The following is a 20,225-nucleotide window of genomic DNA, read 5'->3' on the forward strand; positions in this document are numbered from 1 at the left end:
TAATTTAAATTTTAATAATCCGTAATTAATCATCCTCGCCCGTAAGAAAAAGTCGAAGAAATAGGAAAACAAATGTTTCACAGTTTTAAATGGAGACAAATAAAATAAACTTGGTCTGAAATGTTAAAAAATACTGTTTCAAGTTTTATTTCTGATAAACAAATCAGACTCCGGATTTTAAACAACTGTGATTTTTGCTCAATAATCATGGGATCAGTTTTTGCTTCTTTGTTGTTGCTATTTTGTTTGTGGACGTGGAGTTACAGCCAGAATAATCTCCTGCTAGCTACGATTTCTGTTTATATTTACAATCTGTGATGTCTTTTCACGAACTCATCGCATCCAACAGCAAATATAAGCTATTTAAAATCTTTTCAATGTGGGAAAGGTAAACAATGTTTTCGCTAATTTACCAGGATTCTAGGTGTCCGATTTCGTACACCTGAGCTGGTGTCTAAGATCGTGTAGAGCTGTATTAGGAAGGGAGCTTTGTTCCCCTTTTCGTCGTAACAACAGAGGTTGTGGACAGGGATGTGGAGGGGAAAAAAAAGTAGGGCAGTCTCTGTTTAATGGAAGTAACCTCCCATGCGGCCATGCATGCGATTTGGCCTTCGGTCCTCACCGGTCCTTATTTTCTTTAGGCAACAGCAGTCGCCGATCAGACAGTCCTCGCCCACGGCCACAAGATGCCGCCAGCCAAATGTTTGATCACTGCTCCAAGCGAAGTCGACCGAATGTCATCTGATTCTCTCCCCTTTCGTCCATTTCGTGGTTATCTCCCTCCTACCAGGCGATAGACGAAATCGACTTTTATGCTTTTGTCCTTATATCTGTTCACTTTTTTTTTTTTTACAGCTGTTTATTTTTTCCGACCTTAGGGGAAGAAGTTTTAATGCTCGAAAGAACCCGGTCTGAGAAGAAATGGGGTGGGGACGAAAAATAAAATAAAAACCAACCTTTGTGGACCTTTTGCGAGTGCAAGTCGACGGAGGACACCAGCGAGAAAAAATTAGAAAAAAAGGCTCGGCAGAGTGGAAGGACAGACCGCGTTTTCAATCATGGAGCACGCCTCTCGGTGTCGTTTTCAAAAGATTATCTCCCGTCTAGAGTGACAAGCTCGATAGGCTAATGGCTTGGGCACGCCGCGGATCCATTCAGAAGCTAGAGTTCTTTCCCCTGTTGGAGTTAATCTCATAAACTGCGAGGACTGCGGAGTTTGGCATCCCGATGCCACGGGATTGGAGTTTGTCAGGAGGCTGAAATAGGGATCTGCCTGAGAAGGCATACACATGAACCTACGCACACACACATGTATGAATGCGCGTGACAAAGACAATGACAACTCCGCCTGGAAACCCCCAGGGTAACCTGCCGATCCCAGGCCCGGATGAAGGAGGAGGGTTGGGCGTGGGGCTAGCAACTCCATCCTTTAAACAAACAAACAAACAAACAAACAAACAAACAAACAAACAAAACAAAACAAACAAACAATGACTAGGATATCACGTTTGTTAACCAGGGTAATAAAATAAACAAGCAACTTTATTTTACGGTGATACTTCGCCCTGAAAAGGAAAAATAATTTAAGGAAATAGTAAAAAAATATATATATTTATTTATAAAGGCTCAGATACTGTTGACTAGAATTTTATTTAAAAGGAAAACATGTAATTTGTTAACTAGTTTTATTTGTATTTTTTTTTAGTTGATCATGACCACAGTTAATGATTAGTTTTAAAAAGCACATCAGTATGATGAGCAACTTTTCTTAAAATTTATCAGTGGAAAGGGTGATGTTTTTGAATTCTATAAAAATGTTTAATCAAACTCGAAAAAATATGCAAAGTAAAGCAAAAAATTGGTTTCAGGAAATCTTACAATAACATAATTAAAAGCGTACGGAAAATTTTGGGGAACGGATTGAAGATAAGCGTACAGTTAATCACGGAGCTGATTTAGAAATTGTTTTTTGAGTGCTCCGTATACAAAGGACGACATCCCTACAGCCTGGGGAAATCACACTGTTCATGCTGATAAAACATTTGATATAAATTTACACATAAAAACACAAGTTTAGTCAACGTGACAACATTTCGATTTATTCAAGTTCGTGCACGCATTTTTCTTTATCTCACGTGGAATTTTTTTATAGCATCGCGAATTCGAACTTAGGCGCTGATCTTGCCGCTAGCCTTGTCTCGCACGTGGCAATGTTTTTAAGTATTGCACGTGCAGCAACCTGCTCCTCTCACGTATCAAAGGTCACTCACAGCTGGCTTGCAAGGCCACGTCAGAAGAAGATAACGGGTGTAAAACAATGTAAAAGTCAGCAAAGTAATGTTTTTGGTATCCACTGCGCCCGCTGCTTGAAGAAGGAGAAAGACAGGAGGAGGAGGAGGAGGAGGAGGAGGAGGTGTGGGTGAGGCAGTGAACTGCAAGAAGTGGTGGAGGCATCTGTGAGAGCATTTTACAAAAAAATATCATCCGAAAATTCTAGAGTGCAGGCGTTTTATGCTTTCTTTAAGTGACATTTAATGAACTTTAGAACGCGATCGAGGTTGCAATTCGCGGACAAGACATTGTCATAAGCCCTTCAGTGGAACTGCCCATCGCACGGAAAATTAAAAAAAAAAAATGCTTCTTTGACATTATCCCTACTTGTGTAATTAGAATGAGGTTGAAAGGGTAATTTTCCCACATTGATAACAATTGAAAAGCACATTATTTCTCTGACCACTTGGGTGTTGTAAGTTGGAATTAAAAGGGAAAGTAACCTATGTCATCATTATGATTGACTGTGCATCCAGGACATGGCAGGCAGCCCCTTAACCCGATCAATTCCTTCCTGTTTGAGAGATCTCAGCCCTGCACCCACTCCTCTTTTTTCTCGATGCCCTGTCCACCCCTTGCCATCAAACTTCCTTTCTCTGGAGGAGGCAAATGTAGCGTTTGAAAAACTCCCCTACATCCCTTGGTTTCAGTCAAAGGGACGCAAGTCATTATAAATGATTCGATAGTATAATTTTATTCTCTCCCTTTCACATCATCGCCCACTGTTTCCATGATTCGGCAAATATCAATAGAATGATTCTTTGTGAGCGTGCGTGAGTGCGTGCGTGTGTGTTTGTGTGTGAATTATTTACAGCATGTTGCTCTTATTATCTTAACACGATGCGTGCATATGATGCTGTACTGTTTACTGCGAGGTACCCCATATTTTGGGTCTCATATGTATATTATTAAACTATCATGCAATAAGAAACTGGCTTTTGTGACATGCAATCTTTTTAAAAAGAAAACACCGTCAAAGTATGAGGGATTCCACTTCATTGAATAGCAGTTTCTATGGGATGTATCCCGGGAGTTCACCTGGCATATTGCCATCTGTCGCAGTGCCTCAGTCTTCCAAAAGTCACGTGACCGGAGCATGGTCCCACGCGAGCACACACTGTGAGTTTGGAAACCTGAAGTCGACAATTTTTTGACGGGTGAGGTGAGGAGATAAAAGGTTCCAGTGTCAACCCACTGTTTCCTTTTGTCCGCCCCACTCTACCCTGACTTCCTCTCCCCACTCCCCCGCCTTGATATCTGCTGTTGACACATATTTCAACCAAGCAAATGTTTCGCCCAGTTACTGCCTTTGCTGTAGGAATCGTTGTTACCTTGGCGAGGTTTTACCAGCGACCTCGTCTTTCTCGAAACCTGCACACTCTGAACTGATGAGACTCTTATCAATGCTCAGGAAACAGCAGATGGGACGTTTTCGTAACGCCACCATGTGATTTTTTTTAATTCCCCGCACGATAAGATGAATTTAAAGTGGCATTCAAGGACCAGCCAGCCTCTGAACTGTCACCTTATCTGAACCCAAACAGAACTTAAAGGAATTCAACTCTGCAGCATGCTGTTGTATGACTTCCACTCACCAGCAAAAAGTAGTTCGAGTCTCTAGAGTCCCGCGTCAGTGCCTCAATCGTGATTCTCGTGATTACATTAAAAAAAAAACTATTTTCGGCCAATAAACTATTGTAGAGTTTGAAGGCACCATAATTCACATGGGCATTGGGTCCCACTCACCAAACTTGGAGGGTAGTCGACACCGAGGTGACCAGAGGAAGAACTGGCTGACGGAGGTCAAGGACTGAACTGGTCGTCCTGTACAGGACCTGCTGACTGTCACCAACAATGGGCAAGAGTGGGGGACCCTGTCACCTGCCACGACTATCCATGTGAGCACCCAAAGAATGGTGCCGGTCAAGGGTGACTGACGACTGACTAATGCAGTATTTATTATGCTTTGATGGATCGGCCTTTCTATAGTTATCATTTTTATCAGGGCGTATAATCTTGGCATGGCAATGAAGTATCTTGACAAGAGTGCACCTGTGTAGTGCTCAAAGGAAGCAGAACAGACCAACTGTCGCGTATACATCAGTATACTGCAGCTCATCATGTCCACCTAACGACTGGTCACAGTAATAGGGCCAGAGAGACGAGTGTGTGTTGTTGTTGCTGCTGCTGCTGCTTTTGGTGTTTCCAACGCGCTCACCCTGTAATAGTTTATGGTCTTGGAGTTATGGTCTTGCAATCTAGCTAGTCCAAAGCTAATAAATGCAATAAGAGTATCAGTTGAATTGTGTTTCTGTAGGGTATAAATGAATCGTTGCATTGTCTAGCAACATATGACAGCCAATGTTTCTGTTCTTATCTCAAATTTTTAATGTTCGTTAAGTAGTTCATGGGTATTGCCAGATGTTTTAAAAAGCGATAAAAATGTAAGGGGTTTGTTTGTTTGTTTGTTTGTTTGTTTGTTTGTTTGTTTGTGCGTGCGTGCTTGCGTGTGTGTGTGTGTGCGCATTGTGGGCATCCATGTGTATTGACAATACAGTACTAGATTTTCTTAGCAAAGGCCCCACACTTCATACCTTCCGTAAACAAAAATTATTTTAGGCAGTCTGAAGGTATATACATCATTCACCTATGTGAAGATAGAAGCGAAGTCAAAAGTAAAATTTTCATCTTTTATTTCTTGAATTCCTTCCTTTTGAAGATCGTATAAAAAGGTAAATCTTTACAATACAGCTGTCAAAAAGCACTGAATCATGGAAAGGCGTCTCCATCACAAACACCTCAAAGTATATAATTATATATATCAGGTGATTTAATGTCCAGTCGCCTGATTCTAAAGTTTAAAAAAATCAGTCTGACCAATTGACTTTGAAATGAAGGCGAGCGGACAAACTCACATGCACTGTACATTGTACTGACAAGAGTTTAGACAAGTAGTCTTCGTGTTACAATTGACTGTTAATATTAAATATAAGAGGTATAGCACTTTTCAATCATCGAACAATTGAAAATCTTGAATATTGATGAGATTATGTTTAATTCCAAATATACTGGGTAAATATACATTCCCTGTACCTGTATGACATTTTTATATTTAGAAGTCTTATTCAGTAGAAGTCATTGATCGTACCATAGAAATTATTTATTTTTTAAAAGTATGTTTCTTCCTTTTTCATTTAAAAAATGCCCTATAGCTCAGATATTGTCTTGTAGACAAACACAAGATGACGGGTCTATGGGAAAAAACGTTTGAGCAAGAGACTTAACTACTTTCCTTTGTGCGATTTTTTAAAGTTCTCTTTCCCTTGTGTTAGTCTTCGTCAAATCAGAGTTAGTTCACAGGCGCGTTCACTCCATGTTCATTCCATTGACTGATATTTCTTGTTTTACAAGTCTCACGTACATGCGAGCCTGTTCCTGGTATGACAGATCCTCTGAGATCGTCTTTGTATTGTCAGGGTGTGTCACGGCAACTCATAGACAATAGTTTTGTTCACTGATTTGCCCACAGAACACGTTCACATGCTTAAACGTGCTTTTTGAATGGTGGAAAACGCAAAAAAGAAGTTTTCATGAATTATATTTACACGAAGGAATCTCTAGTCAGAGGACTTTGAGGCCAGCCTGGACACAAACAGCCAGGAATGAAGGAAATCTTTTAAACATTTGCATTTCCCATTACCCCTTTCGTCAGTCAAGAAATTTTCAGCTGGGAATTTTTAAATTTTTGCCTACTTAAGAGATATATATACTTGTATATGTATGTGTGTGTATATATATATATACAGCTGAGAATGTGTCAATATCTCTCCACTTTATTTATGTGTGTGCGTATATATATATGTGTGTGTAAACATAGAAAATTTCTAATATTACTCTTTGTAAATATATGCAATGGTATTTTTGGATCTGGATGGCTTGGCCGATTTTACATTCTGTTTTTTCGCCAGTAACATCTTCCTAACTTCCACTGCTTTTTCCTTGTACAGTCGGAGGACGCGGCGGTTGAAGACGTAGACGAAGAAGATGAACAGACCCTGCGAGCAATTCATGATGGGGAAGAGGATTCCCAAGACATGCAGCACCATGCACACCTCGGAGGTAGGCTCGTCAACCACGGCGCTGATGATGGAGGAGGCCAGGCCAAAGACCCAGGTGAACCCCATGACGGTGGCCATCTTGACGTAGAGAATGACGTCACTGCGGCCCGACAGGTTACGGACTGACGACCTGCGCGTGCTGAGCTTTGCCAGCTGCGCCGTGCGGCGGATGCTGAGGATTGTCCGAGCGAAGAGGAAGCAGTTGACGAGGAAGATAATCAGGATGGGAGCCCCGAAGGCGAACAAAGCCGCCAAAGGCTGCTGGATCCAGCACGAGCGATCCGGCATCTTGAATGCGTTATCGTCCCGGAAGTCTGTTTCATTCGGGGGGTGCGCTGCCACCTCGTGGTCATCTCTCTCCTTCCCGTTGCCTTTCGAATCCATCACATCCCTTTCCCAAGCGCGCCGCTGCCTCTGTTCGTCGTGGCAGCCACCAAAGTGGTGGTCGACTGCAGCCGCCATGTCGATGGTGGTTGCCAAGGACGCGTTGGTTGGATGCGGCCACGGGTCGTGTGTGTGCGCCACGGCCCAGGTGCCACCGTAGCCGATGTTGATGCCGGGCAGCACGTGCGAGAAGTCGATGAAGACGCAGGCGCCGATGACGAGGAGCGGAGCGCCCCAAGCGTACAGCGCGTAGCGGGGCAGGTACTTGCCCTTGTCGCGGATGCGGGTCAAGATGCACGCGCTGGACGTGAAGGTGCGGAAGACGTCGTAGCTCATGACATTCATCCAGCAGTGCGAGGCCAGGAAGAAGTAGTGCAAGGCCGCCGCGGTGGCGCTACACAGCCAGCGAGTCTGAACAAACAAACACACAAACACACATATAATCTTTAATCGTCAAACATGAATACGGTAAATCAGGAGGGTAGGTTGTTGTCATCAACAGAAAATGAATGAACACGAACAAACACTAGCTCATCGCTATCATACTGACGAGGGTGCGTGTGGATATTATATAAGAGCGGAGGATATGGACTTACCTGAATGTCTTCACCCGTAATAAATATGATCTCAGCGATAAAGAGAGCTGTCGTCAGGTTGACGATGTTCACCCCTGGCAGGTTCCGAAGCTTAGGAAAGAGACAGTAGGTAATGAGCACACTGGCCAGTGCCACGATGGAGACTCGACCCATAACTGCCGTCATGTATCCCTCCGCCTTCAGGAGGTTCTCGTAGTTGACGTAGCAGCTGCTGAGTCGTCTCGACTTCTCGGGTGCCTGTGGAGACGAGACGAGAGACGGAGTTATAGGTCTGGAACTTTTCCATGAAAACTCCTTAATAGTCTGACCATTCTTTCTACTGGTTATAGGTTTTTCGTTCATTCACCAATTTTATTTTTTATGTTCATTCCTTTTGTTCTTTTTTGTCACTGTTTCGTCGTTGTATTGCTGCTTTTCTCTCGTCCCCCCTCCCCGTATATTATGTCTTATGCTTACCAAAATAAAGAAACCTCACTAAAAAAAAGTAATCACACACACACATGCACGCAAACACATAAAAGAGAGACAGAATAAAAAATGTAGTCTGCTACACAGGAATGCCTCGCTTTGAACTTAAAGAAAGGTCACGAACCACAGATTTCGCGTAAGTGTCAGGGACACAAATTTCCACTCTGCCAGTGCTCTCGTTGACCACCTCAAAGGACGAGAAGTTATAGCTCTGGTTCTGGAAATGGAGCTCCTTTCCTCTCGGGTCCCACTCGTACTCGGACCGCTCCAGTTGTATACGAAGGCACTGTGAGGCGGCGATGTGCGGCATGTCGCACACAACGGCTACCCTAAAACAAATAACACATAAATTCAAGCAATTTGCCTCACCAAAGACCCGAATGTTTCCGTTACGATCTATTGCGCCAGCAATGGTGTAAAGAGCAAAGCTGACAAAAAAAAAAAAAAAAAAAAAAAAAAGAAAAAGAAAAAGAAAAACCCCCAAAAACAACTAAATATACTCTTACAAAAGAGTACGTTTGGAAATAGTTTTTTTTTCTGTTTTCTTTTCTGTGTTCATGTTAGATTTAAGTTTTGTGTTTCGGGTTTTGCTTCCGGGTTCGTTTCTTGGTTTTGGTCGCTTATGTTTTGTGTTTTGTTTTGCTTTGAGTCTGTCTTTCTCACCTGATCGCTTCGCTGTAGTTCATTGACAGCGAGCTGCCTTCAATACCAACGGTCAGTTCAAACTTGCCAGTCGGGTACATGATACCCGTGTTGTTGACGTACAGTAATGTCTCGGTGTTGCCGAGCCCTGGGTTGTAACGCTGTAACACCATCATGTCGCCGGACTGCACGCTGGTTCGTCCGTACGGGCAGGCAGGCTCCACGGTGTCGCTGGACTCGTTGTTGTCCACGCTGACCACCAGCAGGCTCGTGCCGTTGATCATCAGACGCAACCGTTGTTTGCTGACCAGCGAGCTAAGCGACTCCACTACATCGAGGGAGCGCTGCTCACCCTTCCTGGACGGCTGCAGAATGAAGGAGATTCGCACCACGTAGTCCGCTGACGCAGTCGTGACTACGTCTTCTGCGGACGTAGCTGTGGTCACGTAGTCGCGAGACGAAGCAGTGACCGCATCATCAGGAGACGTAGCCATGACCCCGTGGGGGTTAGACGATGTATTTGTGAGGTGCGAGCCGTTGTCCCCGCCATCTTTGTCGTCGTTTTGTTGGCATCGTGACCGAGTCTGGCCGAGTCATGGAACCGGACACAGTCGGCGACTCAGACGATGTCGTTCTGAGGTCATCACGAGTTGGGTTCGATGACCCTTCATTGTCGTCGCATTCGAGTGCTTCCTCGCGGCACTCCTCTTTGCTCATTGTCTGGATCACGACTGAGTTGCTGGACGAGTTACCTTGATGGAAGGAGACCTCGAAGTTCTTGATTCGATAACGACTAATGTTTAGCTGCGCTGCGATCTGCTCTTGGAGGTAGTCATTGTAGCCGGAGATATTGAACAAGAGCAAATCACTGGCCGGGATGTTGACCTCCATGTGCACACGCTGGATGTCCCTGGAATCAGCAAGCTGCGAGAGGTCCCCCTGCGTCTGGTGCGAGGGACAGAGTAGCGGTATATTTATGTGGACATCCGAATGCACACTTGAATACTTTATTCTCACGAATACTCTGTAATTTATTTAATGAGCAAACAAATAAATTAATCAAAGTCTACAGAAGCCTTTGATCTCAGATTTGTCATTAACCTCAAGCCACGGAGTTACAACGTAGGCAATGAAAGAAGAAAAAAAGAAAGATTACCTCTCGATGGATAGGACTGCTGGCATGGACATTCTGTTCCGGAACACAGCCAGTGGAGCCCAGGCGCTGACCAGGTGCGCAGAATACCTGGCGACACTCGTTCTGGAACGGATCGTAGGCTTCATCACGTTCGCACCTGGGGCCAGCCTCTGTCTCCTCCTCGTACTCCGCAACAAAAAGGATGTGAGTCTTGCCGGCAAAGTCAAAGTTCATCAGTACGTTGAAGGACACCGGGTAGTTTGTCCCAGGCATGTTGTTGATAGGGATAGAAGGGCCATGTCTGAAATGTGGCGCCGAGCAGGACTCGATGGTGTTTGCGATAGGTGGCGTGACGGTCATCTTGCAGGATTGATCCTGCTGCAGTCCTAAGAAGAATCCCTCTGAGACCGCGCCGCTAGAGAAGTACCCTCCAACGGAGGCTGCGAACACCCTCGTGTCATCACACGTCCAGCCGACCTTCCATTCCAACAGCTTGCTCACCCCGTGACATGCGGCGCAGAAATGGTTGGCGAATGTGATCCCTTGGTCGTTTTGGACTGGAAGCTCCAGCACAGGACCATTTTGGACCGCTTCCTCTTGGCAAAGCCTTTGCACGGTCTGGTTGGTCCATTCCGGAGGGCAACGGCTCACTACCTGAATCCACCTGTCGTTCTGGAATCCTTTGACATAAATGCAAGATATCATGTCATGGAAGTCCTTCATTGTGACCAAAGCTTGTGTCACACCCTTCTGGCCAACGCTAATTAACTCAGGTGTCGGTTCAGCGATGGATTCAGTGTTAAAAACAGCCACGAAATTGTCCAAATTTTGTTCCAAAGTCTTGAAAGTTTGATGATGGTCTCCGTTTTCGTTCAGAGACCCGGTGTAGTTAGAATTTCCCTTCCCAGTACCTCTAGACCTTTTGCCATCAAAGAGGTTTTTGGTATTCTTTCTTATGAAATCCTTTAAGTAAGTAACAATTTTGTCCTGGGATGAATTCGCAAACTGCTTCATGTCATTTCGTTTGTAACTTTCCTTGAAGGTAGAATATTTTTGCGAACGAGTCACTGACTTTGAATCATCGTCGCCTTCGTCATCGGAGTAATCTTCGTGACCAGACGGCTCTGATGTTAAAGGTTTCTCCCTCACTAATGGTATACTTAGGGAGACGACGAGAAAGATCCCAGAGATGAGTAACAAGAAGGAAGCCATTATCGTTTGGTTCTTTTCTTGCTCGCTGCTTTCACGCGCTTTGCAGAAATGTATTGCGCAGAATGCTTCCTTCGGTCACACTTCGGTCAAACAAATATTGCGCAGGGTGTCAGTGGTAAAAGCTAAAAGCACATTAATTTAGCTTGCTGACAGAAATCGTTTTCCTGGCCAGCTCGATGTGGAACACTTGCAGGGCATCCAAACGTCATTTCATGTTTGCAGTGATCGTGGAAGATCGATGGACAGGATATGGGCGTTTTATCAACCATTTGCTTTGAGATCGTAGTGTGCCTCACTCACCACATTGAGTTTAATTTATTCCTTCTTTCATTTCAAAATGGTGTAGGTAAGTTCTCAAAAGACATCTCATTCCATTAGAATAGTCCAGCTGATTTTTAGCTAAGCACAACAAGTCATGTTGATATCTATCTCATCTGCATGAGCTTTTCCTCTCACAAAAATGTCAATGTGCAAATATAAACTATTCATCGAAGTTTTATTAAGATGACCAATCGCTGAAATTCCCGATGATAGTTCAGTCCTTATTTTGATACATGCACTGACTTCAATTGAGAACATAACTCTCCGTTCAAGATTATCTAATGTAAGTGCGTTCTACAGATAACATCTTGTCCGACCTCTTTTCTTTGAGTTTATCAATCCAGAAAGGGGGAGAAAACAAGTTTAATTCTTTTCATTAAAGTTACGAACTGGTTCTACGAGCATCCGTTATCGTCGCTGACGAGAAAAGAAATGAGACACTAACCCCGTTTCAGTCTTTCCCTTGCAAGGACTGGCATCGCTTGAAGTCCTGAAAGAAGCAGTCAGGCACCAGGCAGGAGGTCACCCAGGTGACACAGGTATGGGTTTACACCAACCAGAAAGGAGACCCTTGGTTCCAAATGGAATCTGGTTACAGCCGCGCAACAGCCTCAGGTAACAACGGCGATGGTTCTACTGGTGCAGATGCACTTGTGAACAACCTCCCTCTTCTCTTCTGTGTTTTTGGAGAACGAAAACTACAGGCGACACTTGTGATTTCTTTGGGGAGTTCTGATCCTCTTCGATCAAGATTCCGAGACAATATGTTGGCTTAGCTATCAGCTGCTAGAGCCAAGTTTTCATAAGACGAGGGCATTATGGTTGAGTTAAGCGTCAGACCAGTGACTTACAAAGATATTCCAATTTTCTGTCTTCACCTGCTCTTTTCCCTGGACCTGCGCCGCCGCCTCTTTGTCTCCAGTTCTGCTCTCGAGGCTAGGTGAAGGACACGGCTGAACAGCATACTCAACAAACTTGAGTTTATAGCCACTAATGTCACCCAATTTGTAAACTATCTAAACAAATAACAAGCGGATGTGAAGGACATCGGAAAGATTAATAAAAGTAGAATGCGATGATGTGTGAATTAAATTACAAAATGAGATTACCTCATAATTTTAAATTTGAACATAAAGTATGTCTTGATGGTCGCTTTTCGAACCAGATGGAATATATTTATCCATTTGAAGAAAGCCAGAAAAAGGTATGACTGGACAGGCCGAAATCATTCATTAAAAGAGGAAACATCAAAGAGCCGATAAGTCACTGGATGTTGACAGACCGACAGCAGTCCTGGGGAGGGAGGGTGAAAGCGACAGATAAACAGATTTTTTGATATTTATCTTTCGTGTCTTATGGGGACATGTCCATATCTTTATTAAACCTGATGAGTATTATGCATGGCTCTTTTCCCAGTATACATAAACAGTTTTTAATTATCGCTATGACTTCTAGTTATGGGATGATAGCTAAACAAATACTTCCGCCGTTCATTTTAAAAATTCAGCGCACAATGTACAGACCTTACCGGTCATCCGCGGTTTTATGGGATGATTCTTAAAATAAGGATTTAAAGAATGAATATGTTACGCAACAGCTGCAAGTAAATCTTTATGTCCTAATTTTAGAACTTGCAATTTAAAGTTAATTAAACATTTTAGATTAACCTGTTCGGTCAGGTGACTGTCAGATAACCTTGTTCTGCAGTATGATGGCATGACATAATTCCTCAAACCCTCGAGCAACATTCATGGGAAGAGTGGAGTTATCAACTTTTTCCGAAACTGAAAGTATCTCTGACTTTCGCAATACATGTTGTAATTGAAGCCACTTAACATGTTGATTAAAGTTTCAGTGTCCCCAAAATCACAAAAAGTAAGTGTATTCTTGTGACCTTCACACATAACTTTGCCAACATTTTGTCAAACGTTCGAAGATATTTGCTTGGTAAAAATTTAGTGAACTTTGAATTTATTATCTAATCCCTTAACGGGCCTCTATTTGTGACAAAGCTGCCTGCAGTCAGCTGTTTAGATAAAGATAAGCCCATGATCGAACAAAGCGCTATGTTCATGCACCTTTCTATCTATCTATTTATCAATCTAAGATTTAAAAAAAAATATTAACCGGCCACCAAATAAAGCTATATAGCTGACAGCAAAGCAACTCTTTCTCTGCTCTTTAATTAGGTGACACAGGTATGAGACAGCCCAATCTCTCTGGTTTCTTTCTTTGTGTGTTCGCTTCTTTTTTTCCAATATTCTTCTATTGTTTTGGTGTTTTTTTTTCTTTCCTTCTTCGTTTCAGTGTTTCTTTCTTTCCTGGACTGTTTACTTCTTCCTTCATTTATTCCCTCTTTATAATAATGCTGGTAGGAAATTCGGTTTCTTCGACAGTCCTTTCGCATCACGTCGGGATCTTATCGTATCTCTGGACCTGTTTATATAATTTTATAATTATATAAAATATATAATTTTATAATTATATAAAATTTCCAGCATCTTGGAAACCAGGCGGCTCTAACGACCCCGCAGTTTAAAAGCGAAACGAAAGTGAAAGCAATAATCCCTCAGTGACACACATGGTATGTACTTTGCAGATTGCAGGTTACCTGATTTTTTCCGATAGCAATGGAAGATGTTCACTCCGCCTTATCCTTCTCCCATGAAGGGTTTATAGGGCTTATCATGGGCTGATGCTGACAACAGCTGGTGAGGAATCGTCGAGGTCAGCTTGTGTAGTCTGTTTTAGTTATCTGTCCAGTTGGAGCTTGTCTCGACTGCATTATGCTCTTGACAAGTTTCCGACGCATGGGCGAAACAATTCTGGTCACTAAACAACTTTAATGGCTCGTTTGCGCAACCTCGTCGTTGCTAGCATCTTTCTTGCATTTTTCTTTCTTCTACCCTTCATCGCACTTTATGCATCTTTGCGTATCTGTTTCTGCATCTGCACCTTACACTCTTCACTTTTCTCTCCCCAAACCCCATTCTCTTTCTGGAAACTTTTTCTAGCAATATCTGTTATCTTTGTCTTTCTCTTTTCCGTCCTTCTTCCTCCACCAACCCTTTACCAAAAACCCTCGAATTTCAACGAATAATACGGGCTGGTGTCATATATACATATATACTTCTTTTATCTAATCAGTCTGAATTGTTTCTGCACGGGGACAATGCGTTCTTGCTTTTGTTTTCTGATCTTTCGCCATTAACGTGAAGACAATGAGGCTGAGTAGCTGTCATGCAATACCTGCAACGTTTGGCCACGAATTAATATCCTAAACACGTCCATAGTTTGGCACACCTCTTGACGCCTCGCTGTGGATCGTTCATTACTGGTCAGCTACTGGACTCTAGGCTGTGTACTGCACGGCACGAAAGAGTCTGAAGATCCCCTGAGGTAAGGTGACCAGACGTCCCCCTTTAGGCGGGACAGTCCCGCTTTTAACCTCGTGTCCCGCCTGCCTATCGGGCGGGACGCCCAATGTCCCGCTTTCTGGCTTTCTGGCAAGTCCATCAAATGTCCCGGTTGTCCTTAAAAATCACTTTTTTCGGCGTTCTTTGACGGTGACGACACCATCATCGGCACGTGTCCCGCTTTCGCCCCCGAAACGTCTGGCCACCTTACCTGAGGGCCTTGTTCAGAAATTGTATTATTATCAATAACTCTTAGCATAAAATTTCTTCACCTGTCAGTGAATTACGGATGCTACTAACACTTTCTAAATTTTCTTTTATTTAGTTAAAAAAAAAAAAAATTAATCGTATTACTCGTAGATTTAAAGGGAAGCTATCATTCCGTCCTGTCTTCGGTATCATTGCTAGAGTTATGTCCCATGATCTGTTTGTACGTAGATTAAGACGGTGTGAGTGCACACACACACACTCTTTAAATAAGTTTACAATAAATTCAAATTATTTGTTGATGTATTAAATAACAGTTAAATAACGGTTTTTAATGCATATTAGGAATCTGCAAAAATATGTAATTTGAAGTGGATATATGCGCCTTACAAGCATTTATATGTTATGTCACATAAAAACAGTAATATTTTTCCTCTAGGCAGCCAGTCTATGCATGAATGTAGAAGTAGCGAACGAAAGAGTGACAGAGATAGAGAGTTCTGAGTGTCTGTGCGCTTGCATGCGCGACTAATCATAAAGTCACGGCTTCAAATTGGCCCAAGGGACACTACTCGTGCAGTCTTACTGTAATATCGTAGGGTAACAGTGGTAATTTACATTTTATATATTTAAACAAATTAAAAAAAAACAAACTCTCCCAACTACAAAGATGAAACAGATAACTGCTAATTTTTGACTATTTCTCATAAGGCTTTTCCCCTAATTATTGCTGAGGCTGTTCACACATCTATATTCCACAGCAATGGCGGTGGCATCCAAGGGAAATCACTATTAATTGTTTCCGGTCTGGTGAACCTTTCAAGTAATTGGATTGTTGCAGACGAGAGGTTTATGTGGTTGTGTTTGTTGTTCACAAGAATTGCTTCCAAAGACACGTTATGTAGCAGACATAATATGTTACTAGGTGAGTAATTTTATGTATTTTAGAGATATCCTTAAAGGTATTTTATGTTTATGTCGTCTTAATCGTGAAAATCTACGAAGCACAGGAACCATTCGCGATCGAATGAAAGACAACTGATGATGACACTGAAAATCATAACTGCAGCATGTTATAGATTTTTCCGAAGATTTGGACTTAACATGCAGTTTTGTTTTATAATATACTAAGTTATTAGGTTGCATTTACTGAATTTTCGTTATGACGGTTTAAAAATCTGAAGCGTAGTATCTCATTATTGACCGTTTAAAGTGAATAATAAACTTATAACGAAAGAAGAATGGTGTTCTGGCAGCAGTCATTTCAAATCCACACAGTTTGTTAATATTCCATAGCATGTATTATAAGCAGTCATTTTTCCTTCTTTTTCTTGTCACTTATTTATTAGCATGAAATACATACAAGCACACCCATAATTTCTCTATTTCACTTATTGACTCACATATATGCATATACACATGTAAATACCATTTTGTGTAATATACACGTGCATTTAAAAATGAGTGATCTATATTGATACTATAAAGTTATTACTTTTAACATAGTCATGGGTTGCTTAACAGCAAAGATATGCTCTGAGAAATTTGTCAGAGGCAATTTTATCATTGTGCAAACATGATATAGTGTACTTACACAATTATAGTTGATTATCATTGTTTTCAAGTATTGCGTATTGAGCATATTTGTATGATCTATACTTTTATAGAACTGACAGTGCAGTAGCTCTGTCTACACCAGCATTATCACAAAAACATGAGTAATATGTTGCACTATGATGATGATGATGATGATGTAGTTTTATAGCGCGCCAGTATCCGCATCACAAAGATGCGCTCAATGCGCGGTGATCCCAGCAGCCACCAAACTGCAGGTCAAATGAAAACTTCAAAAAAGTTTAAACAAGTGAGTCTTCAGATTTTTCTTGAAAGATCCAATACTATCAGACTCCTTGGTCGAGAGGGGAAGCGAGTTCCACAAAAGCGGGGCTACATTGGAGAAGGATCTGAAACCCGCAGTCTTCTTATTAGCATTCCCTGACTGAACACTCGGTCGTTCAAGTCTGAAGTGTGCTGCTGAACGAAGGTTCCGCTGGGGTTGGTAACAGCGAATGAGTTCTTGCAGATAGGCAGGCGCAAGGTCGTGAAGACAGCCATAGGTTAAGGTTAACAATTTATGCTCAATTCGCTTCTCCACAGGAAGCCAATGTAGGTCACGAAGTACAGGAGTAATATGGTCAGTTGTTTTCTTTCCTGCCACTATCCTCGCAGCCGTATTTTGCACTCGCTGTAGCCTCGACAACTCGCTCTTTGAAATCCCCCAGAGGCAGCTGTTGGCATAGTCTAATGTAGAACCGATGAGGGACACAGCAACTGCATTTGCAGTCTTCTTATTAAGACTGGGTCGGAGTCGTCCAAGAGTGCGGATATGGAAATAACATGCCTTGACTACAGAACTGACATGATCAGACATAGTTAGAAGATTGTCAACATAGAGTCCAAGGTTCCGTACGGAGCTGGAGAGAGGAATTCTAGCTTGACCCACTTGGATGGAGTCTAGAGAGACTTTACTAAGGCTAAGCTTGGAACCACATAGCATCGCCTCTGTCTTCTCATCATTAAGCTTGAGTTTATTCCTCAGCATCCATGACTTGACCTCTAAGCAACAATCTTCTACAGCACAAACTGCCTCACGCACCGACTCACTGTCAGTACTAAATGAAAAATAGAGTTCAGTGTCATCTGCAAACATCTTACGGTTCACATTATGCTTCTCAATGAGAGGACCAAGCTGAGATGTGTAAATAGAAAATAGAACCGGGCCCAAAACAGAGCCCTGCGGGACACCGCACAGCAGTGGAACTGTCACTGAAGAAGCTTGATTGACCATCACCCTTTGTGTGCGATCACTGAGGTAGGAATGGAACCACTGCAAGGCGGAACCACCAATGCCCACCTCCATTTGGAGACGAGTCAGTAGAGTGGAGTGATCAATGACATCGAAGGCCGCACTCAGATCAAGGAGGACCACAAGAGTCACTTTCCCTGCATCCGCACTGCACAGAAGATCGTTCATAAGACGCAGAAGGGCTGTCTCACAGCTGTGCTTGGGTCTATACGCCGACTGGAATTTATCCAATAAGCTGTAGCGGTCCAGGTGGAATGTCAACTGCTGAGCAACGACACGCTCCACAAGTTTCGAAACAAAAGGCAAATTCGAAACAGGTCTATAGTTTTTACACAAGCTAGGGTCCAAGTTGTGCTTCTTTAAGATAGGCTTGATCACAGCTGTTTTAAATTGTCTGGGTACAGAGGCAGAGAAAAGGCTAGCATTGACTATGCGAACTAGTACAGGAAGTAGAATGTCAAGGTGCTGGAGAAGAACACTAGTGGGGATAGGATCATCCACAGACGTGGTTGGGCGACAACGCCGAACTAATTTCAATAGTTCATCCTCTGTCACTGGTTGAAAGTTAGAGAGGGGCATGCCACAAAACAAGTCACTGGTTTGCTCCACAGTAGCAACCGAGTCACTGAAGCTGTCCATGATGGTCTTTATTTTGTCTTCAAAGTAAGCACTTAGTGTACTGGCAGCGATCTGATCATCCATCTCTGGAAGAACAGGCTGAGTCACATCTTTACCCAGGAGACCATTCACAACTGTGAACATCTTGCGAGAATCAGAAACTGCAGAGCTTAGAATATTCATAACATACCGCGACCTAGCTTTGACAATGATGGCTGAACACTGGCTCCTTGTATGGCGATAAATCTGACGATCCACCTCCAGTCTACTCTTGCGCCATCTGCGCTCCGCCTGACGCCTGACCTTCTTGGCTCGGCGTACCTCTGGAGTAAACCACGCGGTATCAGGACGCTCAGTAATGCACCTCTTTTTCACAGGCGCAAACTTGTCAAGAAGAGCAGTCAGGGTGCTGTTGTACAGAGCCACAAGCTCATCCACATTGTCAGGAGGGGAGACCAGGAGAGCAGAACGCTGAAGTTCAGTACGAAAAGAATCAGAATCCATGCCCCGCACATTTCTAGTGTACACAGTCTTTCTCGGTAAGCCAGGCCTTGACATGCTGGTAGTAAACAACACAAGAAAATGATCCGATGTTACAAAGGGAAGTCACTAGGCATTTGTTTCAATTTCATGATATTCTTATACTTTTATTGACTGAAATGTTGTGTAGTGCATGACTGTACAAAAGTATGCTACTACTTTATATAATATTACTCAAATATGTGGACAGCAGTGTTAATCTTTAAAATAGTCTTGCAAAACTGCATTGCACTCAACGCTGACATAGATTTTTAGTCATGTTCTCAGACCACACAAAATAGGTTAATTCAAAGACACTGGATCAGCTTTAGCCTTAAAGGTGCAGGTTTGCATGATTCCATATTCTTTTAGTTGTCACGTTTGTTTCTTAAGTTTATAGTCAGTGATTTTAAGTTTTGGCTATCTTCCAAGGGTGGGGACTGTTGATTTCTTTATCCAAGTGTTGTTTCAGAATCATTTTGTTGCTACCTTTCATCTCAACAGTGTTCTTTTTTGTGTGGTCAGCAGTATTGTTTTCTTGTTTGGTATAATACCTTATTATGTGTATAGAGGTTGGCACATTTACTGTTCCTGAATTTGTGCAAAACATATTGCAAAACAAAGGAGTTTATGTAATTCAGGCGATAGAAAGAAATAGAAAATATAATAAAAGAATAGAGACCAAGATAGGCCAGCATCATGGTTTTAAGAATTTTAAAGAATTAAATTAAAGAATGACAAATTTTACATGTTAAGAATTGTTTGTTTAGACATGAAAAATAGAAATATGGTAGCTTATTGAAAGTATGTCTATATCTTTTTACAGTGATACCTACCAATCAGAGTTTGTTGAACATTCATAATTGAGATTTTGCAAATGATTAAGTTTGGCATAAGGGCTTAATGATAGATATTATTAATATAATAATAATAGGTAATTGAACATTTCAGGTTGATAGGTTGGCTTATCACAAGCAGACAGTACAAAATGTGTCATCTGATATAAAAGAATGTTTTGCATTCTTTCGCAACAATGAAAAGACACAAGTAAGTTGCTTTCTTTTGTAATAATGCAGTATTTTCCTAAAATCCAGTTCAGATATAGTACACTAAGAAGTTTGGGTTTTTCGCATTTATCGATACCATATTAGTTATGCCTACAGATGTAGAAAATAGAATGCTTTCATTTTTACAACATAGCTTTACTTTGAGCTTTATGATATATATACACACACACACACATATTACTCATAAATGTGACTAAAGATTACAGCCATGCATAGAGTGTTATTTATGCTGTTATGAAGACCATCAAAAGGAGGAATTTTTTTATATTAAATGATAACAATAGTAAGTTGGTGATATTATAGGAGCAAGTTCCTCTTCTTTTAT

At 42.2% G+C, this 20,225-nt stretch overlaps 1 protein-coding gene and 1 long non-coding RNA gene across 2 annotated transcripts in view; one reads left to right on the forward strand and one right to left on the reverse strand.

The window, feature by feature from the left end:
- Window positions 1-4,987: 4,987 nt before the first annotated feature.
- On the reverse strand, window positions 4,988-12,189 carry LOC112558005. The gene is given in 6 exon segments (XM_025228183.1): window positions 4,988-7,244; window positions 7,430-7,666; window positions 8,022-8,226; window positions 8,561-9,039; window positions 9,041-9,484; window positions 9,696-12,189. Coding segments are annotated over 6 exon segments (3,579 nt in total). The 5' UTR covers window positions 10,887-12,189; the 3' UTR covers window positions 4,988-6,221.
- A 3,453-nt stretch (window positions 12,190-15,642) lies between these two features.
- LOC112556649 overlaps window positions 15,643-20,225 on the forward strand; it is a 54,180-nt gene continuing 49,597 nt past the window's right edge. The window contains exons 1-2 of the long non-coding RNA XR_003097800.1: window positions 15,643-15,755; window positions 19,785-19,880. This is a non-coding gene — a long non-coding RNA (uncharacterized LOC112556649). The remainder of the gene's footprint in view (window positions 15,756-19,784; window positions 19,881-20,225) is intronic.

This window comes from Pomacea canaliculata, linkage group LG2 (assembly GCF_003073045.1).
Source record: "Pomacea canaliculata isolate SZHN2017 linkage group LG2, ASM307304v1, whole genome shotgun sequence".
Classification (NCBI taxonomy): Eukaryota; Metazoa; Mollusca; class Gastropoda; order Architaenioglossa; family Ampullariidae; genus Pomacea; species Pomacea canaliculata.